The 22,256-nt window shown below is 41.7% G+C and overlaps 1 protein-coding gene across 1 annotated transcript in view; it reads right to left on the bottom strand.

Moving 5' to 3' along the window:
• TRMT9B (tRNA methyltransferase 9B (putative)) overlaps positions 1–22,256 on the bottom strand; it is a 68,152-nt gene that overhangs the window by 5,353 nt on the left and 40,543 nt on the right. Inside the window, exons 3-5 of the mRNA XM_055567225.1 lie at positions 21,135–21,332; positions 12,785–12,939; positions 4,047–4,220 (exon numbers count right to left, since the gene is read on the bottom strand). Of these exons, the coding sequence (XP_055423200.1) occupies positions 4,047–4,220; positions 12,785–12,938 (328 nt within the window). The 5' untranslated portion in view covers position 12,939; positions 21,135–21,332. The remainder of the gene's footprint in view (positions 1–4,046; positions 4,221–12,784; positions 12,940–21,134; positions 21,333–22,256) is intronic.

Below are 22,256 nucleotides of genomic sequence, written 5' to 3'. Positions count from 1 at the left end.
TGTCAGGCTAGTGACACTGAAGAATGAGCCCTTTGCAAAGGTCAGTTTGAAAACTTACACTCTTTTTTTTTTTTTAATTTATTGATGTCTTTTTAAATTTTTGTTATTTTTTGGCCACACCATGCAGCAAGCAGGGCCTATGGGATCTTAGTTCCCCACCCAGGTCTCCAACCCAGGCCTCCTGCATTGGGAGTGCAGAATCTTAACCACTGGGCCACCAGGAAAGTCCCCCCCAGAGCTTACACTTCTTGAGTAGTGTCTTGGTCAATGAGCCAAAAGGGGGCAGAGAAGTCAGGACTGAATCAGATTTAGGAGAGCGCTAACATTCAGATCTATGACTACTCCTGGTCGTTAATATCTCCCATAGCTTGCACCTAATTCACCCTGAAACTTCCATGGGTGTGTTTTCTAAACGCTGTTGATCCTTGTCACCTGTGGATTCTGTATCCACAAATTCGCTCACTCGCTAAAATTTTTTTATAATTTCAGAACTCTGTACGCTCAGCATTTTTGTGGTCATTCCTTGACGTGCATAGAACAAACCAAAAGTTGAGCTTCCCAAGGCACGTGTTCCCAGCTGGGGTCTGAGTAGGAGCTGATCCGTTCCCGTCTCAGCTCTCGTAGTGTCAACAAGTGTCCTTTTCACAGTCTATTTAGTGCCACATGTTTTGCATTTTTGTGTTTTTGTTCATGATTTCTCTGTTGATTAATTGACAAAAATATTGTGACCAGAGGCTCACAAGAACCTAATCCTGTATTTCCCCTGGGAGCAACGGTTTGGTATTTGTTAACTCAGTGTTCACAGGACATTATAGAACATAACTTCCGTGAGTAATTAGAATTGACTGTATTCTTGTGTTTTGACTGTGAGAGGGGGAAAAAACACCATTAAAATAGGATGATTTTAATACATTAATGTCTTTTTAGCAGACTTTATAGGCCTTCAACATTTTAGGATTCTTGGCTTCAGAAGTTTTGTTTTTAAGGAAGAATATCTTTATACTTTTCATTCCTTAATATTGCTTATGTGATAATCCGTTTTAATACCATAATTTCACCCAGGAAATATCTGAATCTTTTATATATTTAACATATAATACTAAGTAACTTTTAAGCCAGATGTTTTAGAAAAAGAAAAACGTATAATACATATAAAATGTATTATACATGCCTATACACACATTTTCTATTAAGAAACATTGTAAATAAGTGGGACTTAAAGATGTATTTATATGAATTAGCAATGTCAGGAAACTGTGTTGAATTTTAAAGAATAGAGAAGTCCCTTGTTGTTTAAAAATCATAATTTAAAGGCAAAAGTAGCACTTGGTGTATGTTTCCTGTAGGATAGGGTGTTAATTGAACACATGGGTAGGTCGAATTCAGCGACTGGATTCCAGAATCATATGAGGTTACACATAGTCATCTTAAAAGTCCTGTTGTATCTTGGTATTTTATGATGTATTGTTATTTAATTTTTCAGGTGTGTCTCATTTGACTATAAGTATTCGGAATCCATGGGTTTAGTAGGGTTTGGTCATGCCACCTGAAGAACTAGAAACTGCAGAGAGGTCAGAGAAGTGCTTGCTCTTCTTTTGTTTACTTTAGTTGTAGAATTTCTACGGCCAGCTACCTACAAACAGGCTGTGCTGCTGAACCTATAAAGTCTATAAAGGCCTATAAACTCTGCTAAAAAGACATTACTGTATTAAAATCATCCTATTTTAATGGTGTTTTTTTCTCCTCTCACAGTCAAAACACAAGAATACAATCAATTCTAATTATTCACAGAAGTTATATTCTATAATGTCCTGTGAACACTGAATTAACAAATACCGAACCATTGTTCCCAGGGGAAATACAGTAGAAGCAGAATTTTACAACCTCAGCACTATTGGCATTTTTAAACAAGCTGGATAATTCTTTATTGCAAGGCAGTGGGGGCCAAGTAGACAACAGTTGAACATAACAACGCTCAGTTGTGACAACCAAAAATGCCTCCAAACGTTGACAAATATCCCCTGAGAGTGGGGTACAATATAATCTCAAGTTGAGACCCACTGGCATGAAAAGTTGGTTTACACCATTTCAATATATGGACAAATTTTTATAAAAATTTTATCATCCTATTCTAAAAGTAAGTAGAAAGACTGTTTCTTTTTGTTATCTGTCAGTAAAACATAAGGAATGTATAATTGGGTTTGATGCTTACCCTCTCATATTATTATTAAGAGACATGGAAAATATATATTTATATATTTAAAAATAGTAAAAATATATTTCTTCATGTTAAGCAAGAAATACCAACATACAGCATTCCAAATAGGGAAGTAAATCTATATGGACATAGGAGAGACAGTTTAGTGAAATTTCTGCTAGTTCTAAATGTAAAAACTAACTGGAAAATGACCACAGTTCATAAAAACACATGCTGGGTTTCCACTGAAGGAAGCGTTTTTCACTGAAGATGGCAGTCAGCTGTTCTCATTTCCTCCTTGGGCAGGAGACTTCAGCTGAATGAAAAGAAGGACTCAACATTGTACAACATGGAGCATTTTCTGAAAGAGCAAAGTTGGTCAGTAGTCCCACACCCCAGCAGTGGTTCAGCAGCACAGCCTGTAGGTAGCTGGCCGTAGAAATTCTACAACTAAAGTAAACAAAAGAAGAGCAAGCACTTCTCTGACCTCTCTGCAGTTTCTAGTTCTTCAGGTGGCATGACCAAACCAAAAACTTTCTTCCTACTGAAGATTCAGAGGACAGTGTAGTGTTTCTTGGTTCAACAAAAATCCCTTCTCTTGATTCTTACAACCAAATGAAGTTAACAGTTTCAAAAGCAGAGAAGCAGGGCTGTCAAAGAGCAGGTTTCCATGACAACCATCTCTTGCCAGTCCTAACTGGTTCCAAGGTCATGACATCCAGGTCTGCATCCCCTCACTTTGCAAATATACAGTCCCCAATTAGTGTGAATAAATTGATTTCTTGTTTATTTCAGGAGACAGCAAATAGTCTGTATGTTTATTAATATCTAGCAGTTTTGTATAGATTCACCTTGCTTTGATAAAGCTTGTTATATTCAAATATGTTAATTATTTTAAAAGTGTGTTGGAGGAAATAATTTGCCTTGCACGAGATTTCTCACTTTGAAAAAGAATTTGCCATGATATTCCCTTACATAGCATGATTCTCTAGCATATTTAAATATGACTAACATACTAGGTTTCAGGAATACATGTATTGGGTGAAATGAGCCTTGTGCTCAGTCACTCAGTTGTGTCCGACTCTTTGCGACCCCATGGACTGTCAGGCTCCTCTGTCCATGGGATTTTCCAGGCAAGAATCCTGAAGTGGGTTGCCATTTCCTCCTCTAGGAAAATGAGCCTTATCTGTACATATCGCAGGCGTGGGTTTTTGTGGTTTCTTTTCATTTTTGGCATGTGTATTTTATGGGCACACTTGTTGGGAGAATATGACAGGTGTATTCCCTAGATTTTTGAATGATCTCTGACAGTGAGAGAACGGGGTGGGGCAATGTAAAACCAGTGCAGTCTGGGACCAGGCGGGGCGGTCTTCCCCAGAGACTTCTGTACCATGAGTGGCAGGTTGGTGACATCCTCCCAGTGACAGTCAGTGCGTTACTCTTAGAATATTCTGCTAGTAAAGGCCACACTTGTGGGCTGAAAAAAGTAGTATGACTTGTAGAGATCTACTTCACATTGTAAGAAGCTGGCTTCATTTCAGTAGAGCAAAGTACTGTTTTCAATGAGTACAACCCTAATAGTTTGTTGTTCATAAGTGGAAGAAACTGGAGTGAGTCATCCAAAAGAGGAAAGCAACAGTTTGAGGGTCAAACTAGATAAAAGAATCTCATGTACCACTGTAAGGACACTTGAAATTAAATAATTCAGTTGAAATGCTTTTTTAAAAATTAGATAAAATGAATTACATGGATCTTTCTACAAAGAATGGAGGTTGAGTTGTGAGAGTGTCCTCAACCAGGTAGAGTTATTCTCATGGTGAAGAGCGACCCTGTGGTGGGGTTGCCTTACCGCCTATGGAGATGATGGCATCGAAGCCCTGATCCCTGAAGGGGAGGTTCAGGTTGTCACACACCGTGACTTCACAGCCTCTGCTCCGGGCAATCTCGACCAGTGGTGCACAGTAGTCACAGCCCAGGGTGTGCACCTGGCTGTTCACTTTCAGATACTTTCCAGTCCCACAACCTGTAAGAGAAAAATCTGTGTTACACGCTATCCTTAGTGGAAAATGCAATACTGTCGGTTACTTTGTCTTGCTGCTGCTGCTGCTAAGTCGCTTCAGTCGTGTCCGGCTCTGTGCGACCCTCTGGACTGCGGTCCACCAGGCTCCTCCATCCGTGGGATTTTCCAGGCAAGGGTGCTGGAGTGGGGTGCCATTGCCTTCTCCGTACTTTGTCTTAGGGAATAGCAATAACTTGATACAGGCCAACCTTGGAGATATTGCTGGTTCCATTCCCGACCATGGCATTAAAGCAAGTGTTGCAATAAAGTGAGTCACGCGACATTTTTTTGGCCTCTTGGTGCATTTAGAAATGGTGTTTACACTGTAGTCTTTTCAGCGTGCAGCAGCATTAAGTCTACAAAAACCATGTACATACCCCATTTTTAAAATAGTATATGGCTGAAAAATGTTCACCATCATCTGAGCCTTCAGCAAGTCATAAATGTTTCTTCTGGTGGAGGCTTTGAAATACAGGGAGAATCACCACAATGTGACAGAGAGACACAAAGTGAGCAAATGCTCTTGGAAAAATGGCGCCAGTAGACTAGCTCAGGCCAGGTTGCCACAAACCTTCAGTTGGTGCCAAACACAATACAGTATCTGGGAAGTGCAATAAAACGAGGTCTGCCTCGCTGGCCAAGACAGAACCCAGCATGGACTGAAGGTGCACACAAGCGAAAAGCCTCAGAGAGCAGGGCATGTTTGTACATAGAGAAGAGGAAATGGAAGTGGGAAAAGGAAACATTATTTATTGACTGTTTAATAAGGTCATGTCTATAGGGGTTTCTTAACATGACAGCAAGAAACGTCAGCTGGCCCCCAGCAGATAGTAATAGTTCCTAGTATTATTATTATTTAAATATAATTAAATATTAATATATAATATTAATAGTATTATTAATAATAGTAGTGCTATTATTATTCATCCTATTATTAATAATAATAGTTCCCTAGTATTCTAGTGATAGGATCCAGTCTCTTTATAAGTTACTTTCACATACATATTTCTCTAGATTTATGTGTTCTGGGCATTTAGTCTTGTGTTATCAAAACTTCTTACCACTTGCTGCTATGCAACTTGCAACTTGCTGCTTGCAACTTTTCAACTTCTATAACCACTTATAAAATAAGTTATACAATGGAACGGGCGTTTCAGAAATTTAAAATTTGAATGAAGAAAGGGTTTCAGTATCTTTTTATCCAATCTGTTGTCAGTGCTAGCTCTTGTAAGTTTATTTTTAAAAGAACTTCTTTATTTGTCCACTTATGGCTGTGTTGGGTCTTCATCACTGAGCGCGGGCTTTCTCCAGTTGCGGAGAGTGGGGGCCAGTCTTCGTTGCCGTGCGCTGGCCTCTCGCTTGCTGGCTTCTCTCGTTGCAGCTCCCGGGCTCTAGAGCACCAGCTCAGCGCTGATGGCTTGCCCTGTGGCATGTCGGGTCCTCCTGGACCAAGGATCAAACCTGCGTCCCCTGCGCTGGCAGGCAGATTCTCAACCACTGGACCACCAGGGAAGTCCTCTAACAAAGAACCATTTTTTTCTTAAATAGACCAGTTTTGACATTCACTTTCCGGTGGCAGAGACCCAGATAATTCAAGGTTCACACAGCACATAGATTTAGATCAGTCAGATTTCCCTGATATTATCCTGAAGAAGCTAGTGACATAAAGAAATGGTCATCTTGAAACAAAATCTTCCGTGGTCTAGTGCCTAGTATTCTGTTCTAGTGCAGACATATCATCTATTTCTTTTTTCACAAATATTTAAAGATCTCATAAACTCATTAGAGCTTATATCCCTGCCTACTGGCATTGGCTGTAGATTTTTTTGCCTGAAAGATAGCTACCACTATTCAAAGATGATTCCGTTGCTGCTTTTGAAATACATCACAACACTCTTTGATGATAACTCCTAAATAGGAGCTATTCAAAATTATATGAGACACTAAAAACATAATTAAGATTCACCAATGCCACCTGAGACAGTGGAGAGCTTGTGAATAAAAAATAAGATTTCCAACTTTATTATTTCAGTGTAAATGATTGAGGTCTTAGAAATATTTTAGATCTCATAGCCATACTCCCTAAGAATGCTTTTGAGAAAAAGGATCCAATATGTGAGAGCAATCATGGGGAAAATATAACCCATAAAGTATTTTAAGATTGAAATCCAAAGCATTTCAAAGATAATGCTCGTATTTTAAGAAAAATAACCTTGTAAATTTTTCTCTGTTTTGGACTGGCTCAGGGGATACATTTAGAAAAATAAAAGGGGAAATTACTTCCAAAATACTAATAAAAACAGCTTCATGGAATGTTAGAGCTAGAGGGATGTGTTCACAGTGCATCTGGTAGCAATGAGGAAACTGAGGTCTTCTTAAATCTTATCATCTCCTGAAGTGTTTCCAGTGCCCCTGATGCCCTTGATCTATCCCATATTCATTTCTTGGTGTGTGTGGGGGGATGCTGTGCTCTTCTGCTTGCAGGGATCTTAGTTCCTTGACCAGAATTGAACCCTGAGCACCGAGTCCTAACCACTGGACCACCAGGGAATTCCCTCATGTTCATTTCTAACAGCATTCTTCTTTTTTGTTGTTGTTATGAATACCTTTTCTCTTTTAAATTGAATTGCTTTACAATGTTGTGTTAGTTTCTGCTGTACAACGCAGTGACTCAGCTATAAGTATACACATATCCCCTCCTTCTTGGACCTCCCTCCAACCCCAAGCCTCTCGGTCATCACAGGGCAGTGAGCTGAGCTCCCTGGGATATCCAGAAGCTTCCCACTAGCTCTCTGTTTTACACATCATAGTGTATGTGGGTCTGTGCTGCCCTCCCAATTCGTCCAACACGGCATTCATTTTTAAGGATAGTAATGGGACTCCTGAATACAGTGCAGTTATCTGTTTCCTAAGTGCAGACATGGAAGTGCTAGAGAGGGGAGATTTTATCCTAATGAGGAAATGAAGAATACTGCCAAGCCTAGTCACCCCATTATCTTAAACAAACAAGAAGTAAATCAGAACACTTTTGATTCGGCAGCTCCTGTACACAGCAGTCATGCTCCTATACAAAATCTCATTAAATGATAACCTCCTGCAGAGCGACAATAGCAGGTGTCTGCGTGCTTCCGTCCCCCTCTATTCCGTATTCTGCACCACAGTAGAGCTAAGGAAGAAAACAGATAATTGCCTCAGTTCAGCAAGATGTTTTGGCCCATGGTGAGTAAGTACTTGCTAGAAATAATTAATCTGAATGTTCCCTCCGAAGTTTGCAGAAAGAGCTACATTTTTTAAATTGAAGTGTTTTTTGTTTTGTTTTGTTTATTTTTTTCATTTTGGCTAAGACCTTATCTGAAAGAGAATTCTCTTTTCCTCTGGGAAAAGGAAGAATACAGCCTATTTATTTCTCCTAAACCTTTTGAAGTCAGAGATGAGGGAATATGTTTTGTTCTGTAGGCATGGTGCCTGCCCCTTAGTAGGAGCTCTAAATTTTTATTGACTCAGAGAAGAAATGGTAATTAGAGAATGACTTAGCAAAATAAGTCTGACCACAGAATATGGGAAAAATAATTGAGAGTTAAAAGGCAAAGAGGAACTTTGATTATTGAAAATTAGTTTTAGTTTATGTACACATAAGTGTACAAAAATAAAAATTTCAATCCTGTTAGGATAGTTGTCTCTGATGTCAGGTAAAAAGGTCACCTTGCTCAGAAAGGAATATAGCTCTAGTCTTTATTTTGCTTCTAAACTAATAAAAGTAAAGATTTTAACCCAAAGAACACCCACCATGTATCATGTTCTTTTTAAATATTATAGTCTATTCATAATTTATCAGTTTAAGACTTTGTTGAGTTGAGAGAAATACGAGTTTTATATATAAGGATAAAGTGTTGGAGAAGACTCTTGAGAGTCCCTTGGACTGCAAGGAGATCCAACCAGTCCATCCATTCTGAAGGAGATCAGCTCTGGGTGTTCTTTGGAAGGAATGATGCTAAAGCTGAAACTCCAGTACTTTGGCCACCTCATGCGAAGAGTTGACTCATTGGAAAAGACTCTGATGCTGGGAGGGATTGGGGGCAGGAGGAGAAGGGGACGACAGAGGATGATGGCTGGATGGCATCACCGACTCAATGGACATGAGTTTGAGTGAACTCAGGGAGTTGGTGATGGACAGGGAGGCCTGGCGTGCTGTGATTCATGGTGTTGCAAAGAGTCGGACATGACTGAGCGACTGAACTGAACTGAACTGAACTGAAGGTTATACTAAAAGGGATTGGTTAGCCAAATATGGTTCTGTTTTATTTATTTTATTTTTTATTGGAAAACATGATTTACAATGTTGTGTTAGTTTTAGGTGTACAGCAAAGTGAATCAGTTATACATATACATATATCCCCTCTTCTTTTTAGATTCTTTTCCCATATCAATTATTAGAGAGCTTCCTGTGCTCTACTCAGCAGATTCTTATTAGTTCTCTATTTTGTATATAGTAGTGTGCATATGTCAGTCCCAGTCCCCCAGTTTATCCCTGGCATGTGCCCTCTTCTAAAGGCCTTAAGTTAGTAGCCCATTTCAGGAAAAGGTTGCCTTCATTGTACAAGCTACAGTATTTCCTGAGGGTACTTTCATTTCTGCTGTCTTTGAATCTTCAGCACTCTTTATATTTAGACACAGTTGCTCTCCATTCATTCCTGATCCCTCCCTGAAGACATAGTTCCCATCAGGAATCATCATCACACACCTCAGCAGATCAGCTTCTCTGGGGAACAGGGTGATGTGCTTAATAAAATTTAGCCAATAAACAGTTGCACCACTAAAATAGCATAGCAGGTAGAGAATCCCCGTGTGGGCAACTGGAGCCCAGTTACCTGGCATGTTTGTTACCTATGCAAAGTTTTATTAATCATCAATACTGGAGTGGGTAGCCTATCCCTTCTCCAGCAGATCTTCCCAATCCAGGAATGGAACCAGAGTCTCCTGTATTGCAGGTGGATTCTTTACCAACTGAGCTGTGAGGGAAGCCCAAATCATTAATTACAAATTGCTAATCTAAATACCAGTCAAACTAGCCAACATAGACTTGATTTTTTTAACTAAGTGGAAAACCTAGAAAGAAAAAGTATTTCCTTTGGAGGATAGTTCTGTTGTTCTATGGGCTTCCCTGGTGGCTCAGTGGTAAAGAATCTGCCTGCAATGTGAGAGACACAAGTTCAGTCCCTGGGTTGGGAAGATCCCCTGGAGTAGGACATGGCAACCCATTCCAGTATTCTTGATTGGAAAATCCCATGGACAGAGGACCCTGGAGGGCAACAATCCATTGGGTCACAAAGAGCCGGACACAACTGAGTGACTAACGCTATTGTTCTCCTTCCTTTTCTCTACTAATCCCTTTGGATTCTTTCCTTTTTATTGATTTTTCTTAATTTCAATTTTATTTTTAAACTTATCTTTCGTTGTGTAATTAAAATAATCCTACTATTGAGTAGTAAAAAACTATAAATAACATAAAAGTCAAAAGATACAGATGAGTAAAATAACATTTGGATTTCCAAGCGCAGTGGTAAAGAATCTGCCAGTCAGTGCAGGAGACATAAGAGACACAGTTTCGATCCCTGGGCTGGGAAGACACCCTGGAGGAGGAAATGGCAACCTGCTCCAGTATTCTTGCCTGGAAAATTCCATGGACAGAGGAGTCTGGTGGGCTGCTGTCCATGGGGTCACAAAGAATCAGACAGGACTGAGCTACTGAGCACACAAAATAACATTTACGAAATTGATTTGCACAGGGATCCTTAAAGAATATTATTTGTGCTGTAATTTGTAGTAGCAAAATGTAGCAAACAGCATACCTATCTGTTCGTGTGTGCTATTAGCATAGAAAGCTATGCAGCCTTTCATGCTCAATAGCTATATAAGAACAAACGCTATGCTGTGCTGTGCTCAGTCGCGTCCGACTCTTTGCAACCCTTTGGACAGTACTCTGCTAGGCTCCTCTGTCCGTGGGATTCTCCAGGCAAGAATACTGGAGTGGATTGCCATTCCCTTTTCCTGGGGACCTTCCTGACTCAGGGATCAAACCCACATCTCCTATGTCTCCTGCATTCCAGGGGGATTCTTTTCATCTCAATATACAAAAAGAGACAAAAGCTAGCTGTATAGCAGTCTGTATAACATACTAATTTGTATAATTGAAAAAGGTAGGTCTACCCAGACACACACTTACATGCACAAATATGCTTATATTTATGTGAAGTATCTCAAGATTAAACAAGAAGCTAAGAGCATAGTGCCTCTGATGTGGGTTACTTGGTGCTGGGAGCTGCGATGGGAAGATAATTCTCACTATACATTTTTATGTACCTTTGTTACTCAGCCATTTAAGTGGATTACCTATCAAAAAAATGTAAGCAATTTGTATTCCCCTAATATTCAAACTGTTTACTCATAGGGTTTCATCATTGGGAGTTATTGATCTTTTTCATATTGACTCTGAAGAAGGTTCTGTTGGTTAAGAAAATTACTTTTTTTTCTATCAGATATGTTGCACTTAGCTTTACCTAGTTTGGTTTTGGTTTTTTACTTCCCTTATATTTATGTCTAGATTTTTGCCTTGTAGAACCTTTTACATGTTATGCAGTCAAAAATACCAAATGCAGCCAATCTTCCTTACTCACAGACTCAGTATGTGCATGCCCATCTATTTGCCCACGTTTATTTGGAATGCCAGAGCCTGTACTGACAGTGCACGAGTGTCTTTAAACAGAAACACACGAGAAACAAGATTAGGTGTTGATCAGTCGACAAAAATATTGTGACCACAGGCTCATAGGAACCTAATCCGGTATTTCCCCTTGGGGCGCCAATTCAGTGTTCACTAATTCTGGGTTCACAGGAGCTTTATAGAATCTGACTTCTGTAGACAACAACAATCAATTGTATTTTCTTTTATGGTTTCTGACTTGTTTTGTGTCATGCATGGAGAGGCCTTTTGCTTTTGAGAATATTTTAAAAAATAACATAGTCATCCTCTAGCCCTTTAATCACTTTATTTTCTTATATTTAAATCTTTGCTCCATTTGGAATTTTTGATGTAAGATATAACCAGGCTTCCCTGGTAGCTCAGACAGTAAAGAATCTGCTAGCAATGTAGGAGATCCAGGTTCAATCCCTGCATTGGGAAGATCCCCCAATTATTGGAAAATCCCCCATGGAATTTGTCCAGTTTCATGGACAAAAGGGCCTGGTGGGCTGTGGTCCATGGGATCGCAAAAAGTCAGACACGACTGAACAACTAACACGCACTTTTTTTCATGAGAAAGTAGCATATACATTCTGTTGTCTCCAAACCTTTTCATCCCAATTGATTTAAGATCCTGGTACTTTGCTTATATTATGAGTGATAAGAGTTCCAAACCCACCGCATCTTCTGAAACCAGTTTTGTTTTTTTTTTAACACGATAGAGATATTTTTAACGATTCTCCACTTCTACACGACATGTGCCCCTTCTTCGAATTCTGCCCTGCTCACACCATCTTTAACAAGCTGAAAGCCCCGGGCACATCTATTTCTCTTACCAGCATTTTGATTGAATGTCAAATTAAACAGAACTTGTGACTCCAGACTTAGGATTCATACAGGTCCTGTGTGCGTGCAGTTGCTAGAGAGCAGATTTAGGTGGGAATGCTTCCAGTGGAATCATACCTTGTCTTAAAACTTAATCTGAGCTCTCCTGAGCTGTGGCTACCACTTCTAGATTCCAAAACATACTGAGCCGAAAACTTCCCAGCAAATCAGAGATTATGAAGATATGATCCAATTTATGTTCTAATAATAAAACGCCTACAGAATAGTTAAGGGAAAGAATTCCTGAGATTCGTAAGAGGTGATAGGGCTTCTTGTGAGTGTATGTTAGTCACTCAGTCATGTCCAACTCTTTGTGACCCTGTGGACTGTAGCCCTCCAGGCTCCTCTGTCCATGGGATTTCCCAGGCAAAGATACTGGAGTGGATAGCCAGTCCCTTCTCCAGGGGATCTGCCTGACCTAGGGATCGAACCCAGGTCTCCTGCTTTGCAGGCAGATTCTGAACTGTCTGAGCCACCAGGGATGCCAGGTAGAACCTCTTCTATATACACAATTCTGGCTCTTCTGTAGAAGGCATGGGAGCCCCTCAAGGTGAGCCACCAAAACACTGTACTCACAAATGTGAAGGAATCTACATTTAAAATGGTCAGATTCACAAGCAGCCATTTCAGTCCAGGCAGATTCAGCCAAGGTCGGGTTGATTTTGTGAAAGGATATGCACAAAGGCTCTGAGAAGACCACCTCTGTCTAAATGTAAATTTGGGGAACTTTTCTACTTTCTCGTGCAACCTCATGAATTTCTGCTATAAAGTGAATATTCTAGGTGCTAAAGCGCCAAGGACACGGTTTCAGACTTCCGGTTAGAACAGAGATGAAAAATGAATCTGAAAAGGAAAGGCATGATGGAGTATATATACATCAGACTGCATGGCCCCTCCGGGTTACCTATGTCAGCGATGAGACTGCCTGGCTTCTGCTCCTGGAGGAACTGGCGGACGCGGGGCCAGGCTTTGCTCTGCAGGTCGCTGAAGTAGGGCGCGGTGCTCTCGTACACATCATGCACGTGCTGCTTCTCCAGCTGGGCGGCTGCATGGTCCATCCTGGGGAGAGCGGGGCCATGCCAGGGGATGAGGTTCAGAGTGGGCACCGGAAACGGCTGATGGAGATGCAGGTTTCCTAAAATGGGAACTTAACGACTGCCAGGGTTACGCTGTTTTTATCCTTTCTTTCTTTCTCTCTCTCTCTCTCTTTTTTTTTTTTTAATATTTACTTTTTAATTGAAGGGTAACTGCTTGACAGAATTGTGTTGGTTTCTGCCAAACATCAACATGAATCAATCAGAGGTATACATATGTCCCCTCCCTCTCTTACAAACTGCAAAGAACACAGCCTTCACGGGAACCTCACCAGCATTGTTGAAAGACTAGCAGATGCATCGCTTTTAGCTGTACAACTTCAGAAAACAGTCATTTGGGAATGAGCTAACTGTAATGTGTATCTGTGCAAGATGAGCCCTTAATTTTGGAAACATGTACAAAGGTCTTAGCAGTGGTTCACTTTGGATAAAGCTCTTCTCTTGGATGCTAAAGAGATAAAACTTTTATAGCATGCATTTTGCAACTCCAGGCCAATCACAAAGCCCGATTGATTCTACCTTTTGAATGTCTTTGGATTCCAACCATTTTCTTTACATCCTACTGATTCTCAGAAAAGACCTCATTTCTTGTTTCAGTTACTTCAACCACCTGTAAATGGGTTGGTTTTTTTTTTTAATTTTTTTGTCCCTTCAGTCTCTTTCCTTTAGTTATGCCACAACTGTTTTTCTAAAAACAAAAAACCATGCTGCTCCCTATATTGCTGCTGCTGCTGGTAAGTCGTGTCAGTCGTGTCCGACTCTGTGTGACCCCATAGACTGCAGCCCACCAGGCTCCCCCTTCTCTGGGATTCTCCAGGCAAGAACACTGGAGTGGGTTGCCATTTCCCTCTCCAATGCGTGAAAGTGAAGTCGCTCAGTCGTGTCCAACTCTTTGCGACCCCATGGACTGTAGCCTACTAGGCTCCTCCCATGGGATTTTCCAGACAAGAGTACTGGAGTGGGTTGCCATTGCTCCCTATCTTAGACTTCTTCAAAGACATTTTATGGCTTGTCTGCTCAAGGCCGGGTGTCTCAGGATGGTATCCATGGCTCTTTCTGATCTGGCCTTCACTTACCTCTTGGAGCGATTTCTCACCTTCCTTCCCCAGCGTCAGGGCACCTGTCATACTTAGTGACCTGAGGTTTCTCAGACTTGATGCACCCTCTCTCATTCAGGGGCTGCTACAGATTCTGTGCCTTTCCTGGCTAACTTCTATTCAATCTTGGCCCAACCGTCACCTCTTCCAGAAGGACTTCTCTGACCTCCCATGCAGGATAAGGGCAATCAGAGAGCAGTGGGGAGGACTTTCCTGATGGCACAGTGGATAAGAACCTACCTGCCAGAGCAGGGGACACAGGCTTGGTCCCTGGTCCAGGAAGATCCCGCATGCAGTGGAGAAACTAAGCCCGTGTGCCACAACTCCTGAAGCCCGTGCGCCCTGGAGCCCAGACTCTGCAACAGCGAGAAGCCCTTGCACCACAGCTAGAAAGCAGCCCCCGCTCACCGAAACTAGAGAACACCCACAGGCAGCAGCGAAGAGCCAGCGCAGCCAAAAATTTAGCAGAAAAAAATTTTCAATAAAAAGGAGTGGGGAAAGTAGAAGAGCAGGTTTTCGAGGCTTCTGTTTGTTTAGGGTTTGGTCTCTTAATTATTCTCCTGTGGCATGTGAGTGAGGATATCCCAGGGCAGCGGCCAGGTCTCAGGTCGTGGCTTTGTACCAATTAGTATTAAAGTGTTTTTAATCACTGAGTAACCCACTTGGCCCTACCGCTGCTCACCAGCTGGCTGAGTCCCACCCCTTGTCCTCTTGCGTCCCATGCGTCCTCTGTGGTTACTGAGGGCTATAAGTCTATTAGGTGTTTTTTCTCTAGCCCTGACTGGAAGAGCCTAAGTAACAAGGGCTTATCTTATTTAATGCCGAGTCCCCAGTAGTTGGCACACAGCAGACCTTCAATAAATGAACAAAGAAAGAAAGAACCAGAGCGGACTGAGTACAGAGGGTAAGAGAATATCCTGAGGAGTGTGGGAAGAGGGGACCCTGGACACCCACAAGCTTGCAGATGGGAATGTGGTAAGAGAAGGTGCTGTCCTTGGCCAGCCTCTGTATTCCCTCCACCCCCACCCCCTGGTCTCTGTCACTCTGGGGAGTAGAAGGCACTTGGCTCAGATGGCATCTGAGGAGTTACCCCACTGCAAAGTGCCCACCTTCCACCTTGTATTTAAGAAATATCTTTATGAGAGATACTTAAAGACCATGTAAATATTGTTTCCATAATCTCAGCCACCAATTTTTTTTATTTTAATTTTTCTGGCCACTGTACGTGACAGGTAGGATCTTAGTTCCCCAACCAGGGATCGAACCCATTCCCCCTGCAGCAGGAGCTTGGAGTCTTCACCACTGGACCACCAGGGAAGTCCCTGCTCACCACCTTCAGCGTCCAATCCATTGATGACTCTTTCTAACTGAAGTATAGTTGATGTACAATAGTATGTTAGTTTCAGGTTTATAACATAGTGATTCAGTATTTTGTTGATTATACTTTTAAAGTTATGAAATAATGACTGTATTTCCCAGTGCTATAGTGTAACCTTGTTGCTTATCTGTTTTATACCTAGTTTGTATCTCTTAATTCCATAACCCTACCTTGCCCTCCCCTTGCCCTCCTGTTAACCACTGTGTTGTCTAGTCGCTTCAGTCGTGTCTGACTCTTCTGTGACCCCAAGCACTGCAGCCGCCAGGCCCCCCTGTCCATCGGATTCTCCAGGCAAGAATACTGGAGTGGGTTAACCACTAGTTTGGTCTTTCTATCTGTGAGTCTGTTTTTGTGTGTGTGTTTTGTTGTGTACATTTGTATGTTTAATTTTTTAGATCCCACATGAAATCTTATGGTATTTATCTTTCTTTGTCTGACTTATTTCACTAAGCATAATACTCTCATTGAGTATTATAAGCATAATATCCCCGTCGTTGCAAATGGCAGACTTTCACTCTATTTTATGAATGATGATAAGATGATATTTTCAAATGATGAGAATGATGATATTCTCATTCCATCATTCCTTTCACTGCGAGGAAGAGCTTTTCAGGATTTACTCTTAAATTAGCAGTAGGTTATCCTTAATTGGGCTTCCCTGATAACTCAGTTGGTAAAGAATCTGCCTGCAGTGCAGGAGACCTTGGTTTAATTCCCAGGTTGGGAAGATCCCCACTCCAATATTCTTGGGCTTTCCTGATAACTCACCTGGTAAAGAATCTGCTTGCATTGCGGGAGACCTGGGTTCGATCCCTGGTTTGGGAAGATTCCCTGGAGAAGGGAACGGCTACCCACTCCAGTATTCTGGCCTGGAGAATTCCATGGACTGCATACTCCATGGGGTTGCAAAGAGTCAGACACGACTTTGTGACTTTTACTTTTCACTTTATCCTTAACTATTATGGGCCTGCCCACAGTCCCTGCAAAAAATCTGGCAACTCTGAGTACAAATCTCATTTGTGATGTCTGACAAAACTTCCACCCAAACTGAAGCAGCTTATATTACACCCTCAACTAGAATACAAAGTAAACATATGGCTGCCTATAACTGCCTACACATGAGGAAAAACCCAAACACTGAATGCTTGTCTCTGTAATCAAAATCTCAGTCGACTTAGGTCTGTTTAAAATTGTCCCCCCTTAAGGAATCAATTAGGCAGTACAGTCTCGAGAACTGTAGAACAAATACATTTTGCTTTATTGCACTTGCCAGTGTTAAGGGCTTCCCAGGGGGCTCAGTGGTAGAGAATCAGCCTGCAAACGTAGGAGACCCAGGTTCAATCCCTGGGTCAGGAAGATTCCCCTGGAGAAGGAAGTGGCAACCCACTCCAGTATTCTTGCCTGGAGAATTCCATGGACAGAGGAGCCTGGTGGGCTACAGTCCAGGAAGTCACAAAGAGTCAGACACAACTTAGCGACTGAGCGCACACACACACTGATTAAGTGACAATCAACACGAGCTTGATTCCCTTCAAGATGGCTCCATCTGCAAGCTCAGAATATGTAGTATTTGAAGAGCACCACATGGAGACCTTTCTGTTACTCTTCCCCAACATTTCCCAGCTTCTACCATAAACAAGTAACTTCAAAGAACTGTTTGAAAGCTTGTGAACAATATAAATCCATTTTTTTGTATTTTTCACTTAAGATTATATTCTGCAGAATATGTAGCTAACTGTGAAATTGATTTGAAGAGCTGGGGCCATCCAATTTGACTTTCTTGACACTCTGTGGATTTATATTTCGTCCTCTGAGTGCGTGTGTGCATGCTAAGTTGCTTCAGTCATGTCTGACTCTTTGTGACCCTATGGCCTGAAGCCCGCCAGGCTCTTCTACCCATAGGATTCTCCAGGCAAGAATACCAGAGGGGTTGCCATGCCCTTCTCCAGGGATCTTCCTGACCCAGGGATGGAACCTGCATCTCTTAAGTCTCCTGCATTGGCAGGCGGGTTCTTTACCATTAATGCAAATGGGAAGCCCTTCCTGCTCTATACATATATGCAGATTCCTTGTGAATTTGGTCCTATGACTAAGCTAGTAAGACTGGTACTATAGCACTAGCTGAAGCTAGGGATGTGGGGTTTGCTTTAGCCAGGCTCCTACTCTGCATGCTGACAAACGTGAAAGGGAGAATAAGTCACAGAAAGTGATGCCCTGCGCATCTGAGAACTAGTTTGGATTTCAAGTGCAGTGGAAAGTGGTTCCCTGGAGAGCAGAAGAGGGGAGAGAAAGTGCTAGGAAGCTGGTAGGAGGGGTCAGCGGCTTGGTGTGTTTCCCGTGGAGAGAGGACCAAACAGAGAAACATCAGTGCTTCTTGCTTCTAGCCACAGGGTGGTCAATAATAGGTCACAGATATTTGGTTTTCCTGTTCTGGGCGTGTAACTAGGGTAACGCTTCTCCACCCAGCTTGATTCAGGCAAAGTCACGAGATGTGCTTCGACCATTACACATGATCAGAAAAGATCTGGGTAGAGGAAAACTTCTGGGCAGAAGTTTTATCAGCCAGAGTGTGTGTCTGCGATCCTGGAAGCACCGACCCAGGTCTCCAAGTGACTGCTCTTGATGAGTGGACAGTGTGCATGTTTTTAGCCAAAAATAGGGCAATATACAGCTCATCATAGGAGATGTGGATTATCTACCTAGATAATGGAAAAATAAACTCTATCAGCCATGTTCTATTAGAAGATCACTTGTTACTATGTGAGTTTGTCCTGTTTTTTCCTTCATAAACATTAACATTTTTCTCATTACTGTAGATAGAACTAAATTGGGAGAAAACTGAATGTAATTCTGTCTCCCAGTTTTTAAAATTAATACTGTGACCCAAGGAAGGAAAGTAGGGAGGCAGGGAGAAAGGATGCTAATGTCTGGGGGCCTGAGAGCATGAAGGCATCAAGGTGTTGCTGAAAGCACTTTCTGTCAACATGTGTGCGTGTGCGTGTGTGTGTGTGTGTGTTTGCGTGTACTTAACAAAAACATGTAGTTTGAAAAGTAAGAGGATCTGTCACAGGTAGTAGTGGAAACACATTTGGAGATATAAGGTTCTAGGGAACATGTAATCTGTCCCCATCCTGAGCCCATGCATTTATGACCATTATTTACAGGCCTAGACATTTTAGAAATTAAATACTTTTAAAAACCTGTGCCATTTGCTCTTCCTTTGAGGAACTGTACCTCCCTTTGGACTCCAAGTGATGTTGGAGCCTGTCAGTCATGTAGGACGGGGTGGACACTTGACCTCATCTAAGAAAATCATTCTCTCTCCCCTGGGAAACTGACAAGAGATAGTTGAAGCCAGATCACTAGAGGAAATATCCTCCAGTTTCTCCTGAGTCTTACCTTTCCTGAGGTTTTTTCCTATTCTATCAGCTACTTGGTATACCCCCAACAGATCCCTTCTTGCTTGGGGAAGAGTTTGTTTTGCGGGCAGAGGACTTTAGTTATTTCAGACTTGAATGCGTCTTCATGATCATAGCATGGACCTTAGGGGGTGCCACGGTGGAATACAGGTGCTGCGGCCTCCAGAGTCCTGGCAGGACTTGGCTCCCACAGACGGAAGGACTCTGGCTGGAGCCCTGGAAACGGAACACTGGGGTGCAGTGTCCTGTTGGAAGCAGTGCCAGCCCGAGAGATGAGCAGATGGTTGTACTGCCGCCATCTTTGCTACTCCTACATTTTTTTTTTTTGTGGCCACAGCCTAGTATCTGAGCTGTTATTACAGCTTCCTAGTCAGTCTCTCTGTCCCCCTTGTCACCTCGAATACAGCCATAACGCGGGGAGGTCGCAGCACTCTTTTCAGTGAACATTCACTGGCTGGAGACATATCCTATAGTAAAAGGCGACTGCAGAGACCACACTGCATGATGCTCTTCTTGGCTTGATGGAAGTAGCTTGTAATCTCCCTCCAAGAACTCAAGAAAAGCAGTTTAGAATCTCTGTTTTCATACTGGTACTGGATAATTTTCCTCTAATATCCATTTGATCATCTCCTTGAAAACCCTTCAAGAGACCTCTCTGGGACAAAGCTTACACTCTTCCATCCAGCATTCAGAAGCTTCCGGGACCTGGTCTCAGTCTGGCTTTCCAGCTATATCCTCTTACTGCGACAACTTAAATTCTCAGCTCCACCCGAAGAACTCTACTCATGTTTCCCTGAGTGGGCCTTGTTTATAGCTCCTCATTCAGGTCTTTGCTAAAGTCAGCAGGCTCTTGTTTCTCATCTGTAGGTGCTTCCCTTCTGAAATCTTACCTGCTCTTCAAAGTCTAACTCAGCCTCCCCCTTCTCTGTAAAGACTTTATGGATAGCAAGGAGATCCAACCAGTCCATTCTAAAGGAGATCAGTCCTGGGTGTTCTTTGGAAGGAATGATGCTAAAGCTGAAACTCCAGTGCTCTGGCCACCTCATGTGAAGAGTTGACTCATTGGAAAAGACTCTGATGCTGGGAGGGATTGGGGGCAGGAGGAGAAGGGGATGACAGAGGATGAGATGTCTGGATGGCATCACCAACTTGATGGACATGAGTTTGGGTAAACTTCAGGAGTTGGTGATGGACAGGGAGGCCTGGCGTGCTGTAATTCATGGAGTTGCAAAGAGTCGGACACTACTGAGCGACTGAACTGAACTTAACTGAACTGATCAATAAAAATAATCATTTCCCCTAGTATTTTTATATATTGCATATTTATTATTGCTGTGATTCTTAGAGCATTTCTCCTGATTGTGTCTTGAACTCTCAACTCTGTATGTTCCCAGCTCGATTAGAAGCTCCTGGAGGGCAGAACTGAAATTGGACCTCTCTTTTATAAGTATCATAGTGCTTTCACTTAGTTAACTGTAGAACCAATGAATCAATGAGCTGTTTATTTAGCTCCCTATGAAAGACAACAATGCTTTACTCCAGATAAACTGGTCCTCCAATATTTGGTCATAAATCACTAATCCCCTGATAAGAGCCAAGAGGCTCTCAGAGGCTCCCAAGGCTAAAACTAAGCTTTTCCAGTCATGTTTTGTGTTTCATAATTTCCTTCCTTTGCAGAGGCCTGTTCAGAGATATACCCTAGACACAAAATAGTCCCAGTTTTACAACTGAAAAAAAATATAAATACTGTAAATTGTTCTCTTATTATAAATGCCACAGAAGATACATATTTTTAAAAGACCATAGGGCTGCTTTAAATTTCAAAGATATATTCAAACTGTGATTCTAAAGTTTAAATACAAAATGGTCAAGTCAGGTCAAAGACTTTACTTACATTATAAAAAGACTTCATCATGATATAATTAAGTTTATTTAATCGTTTACAAAAATATTTAATGCATGGTACTTATACCTACATATTATTTTCAAATACAAATTATACTGCAACCTTTTGTATGATAAAAAACTATCCTTTCACAATATGCTGACATTCTAGAAACACATTTGTTCTCTAATAAAACATTAAATACATTCTTGTTGTTTTAAAACTAGTTTCAAATTCTTTTTTCCACCTAGTGCAAAAATAAACTCCAGCTTACTTTATATCACAATGTCATAACTTTTAAATGATAGGAATTGGGCCTAATTAGGTTTACTGCATATGCTCATATTATGTGAATTGCTGTAATAACTGAAAGCTACTAACCTGAGTCATCTTGTGATTACAGAAAATTACTTCTTGTCTTTTTGATTCATGGCAGTTTCCGCCCTCGGAGAGTGACAGTTGTTGCTGGTAATTTCCTCTGTGTGTGCTGTAAACGCGTGTAGCGGGAGGAGAATCTAACAGCGAGGCCCTTTCACGCGTTGAGCTACTCGGCGTGCGCCTTCGCAGGGAATGTAGGCTCTGTTAGGAAAAAAACAAGTACTGAAGTTCATTTTACATAATACAACTATTGAACCGGCTACAGCCCACGCTGACCCCTTGACATGCCTGAATTACCCAAAGAAGAAGGGATGAGAACAAACTATTAATATATGGAATGTGCCAGAACTATAAGAGCAGTTTCTGAATCAATCCCTCAGCTTTCTGTAAAACACCCAGTACTTTCTCCCCAAATTAAATAGGATGATTTCATCTTGTTCCTCAAAAAATTACAAGTACGGAGAGTCGACTTCGAATCCAGTGGTTTAATTACTGTAACTTTTTAAGACATATGACTAAATGTTATTAAGTCATCCCAGTACAATTTATCTGTTCAGTAATTGTTGTTAGCAGCTATTGCCATGTCACTTTGACAAGTACCCCTAGTTATTCTTCACTGTTCACATTGATTTTTTTTCTTTTTACATAATAGAACAGGTTTGTCATGAAATTCATCAAAAGACTCTGAGTTGCATTAAAAAGAGGACATATGCAGAAAAACACTCTGTAATGGGGAGGTCTTGGGGTGTAAAATGAGGTCTGGAGAGATGCCCGGTACAGTAGGAAAAGCCCGTCGTGTAACATTTGGGGGCCTGATTCATCTGTAAATGAGGCAAATGGACTTGCATCTTGATCACAGTTCTCAGTCACTTTCCTCGGTCTTCACGTCCTTTGCGTATGCACCTCAGTACCACAAACTGTGCCCGTTTATTACACATAGTGATTCTCAGGATGGTGGGGTGGGATGTACGTGGCTTCCCTGAACTTGCTGGGGCTCTCCACCCACCCCAGTCTTGATCCCTGTTTAAGAAGCACTGGCCTGCGTGTGCTTTGCAAAGCTTCTCGCTGGTCTTCAGAGTGTGCATATAACCCATCGTCTTTCAGTCACATGCAGGCATACAATCT

Source organism: Bubalus kerabau, chromosome 2, assembly GCF_029407905.1.
Source record: "Bubalus kerabau isolate K-KA32 ecotype Philippines breed swamp buffalo chromosome 2, PCC_UOA_SB_1v2, whole genome shotgun sequence".
NCBI classification, from domain to species: domain Eukaryota; kingdom Metazoa; phylum Chordata; class Mammalia; order Artiodactyla; family Bovidae; genus Bubalus; species Bubalus kerabau.
The sequence above is the reverse complement of the archived record's forward strand: the minus strand, read 5'-3'. Positions and strand labels throughout refer to the sequence as shown.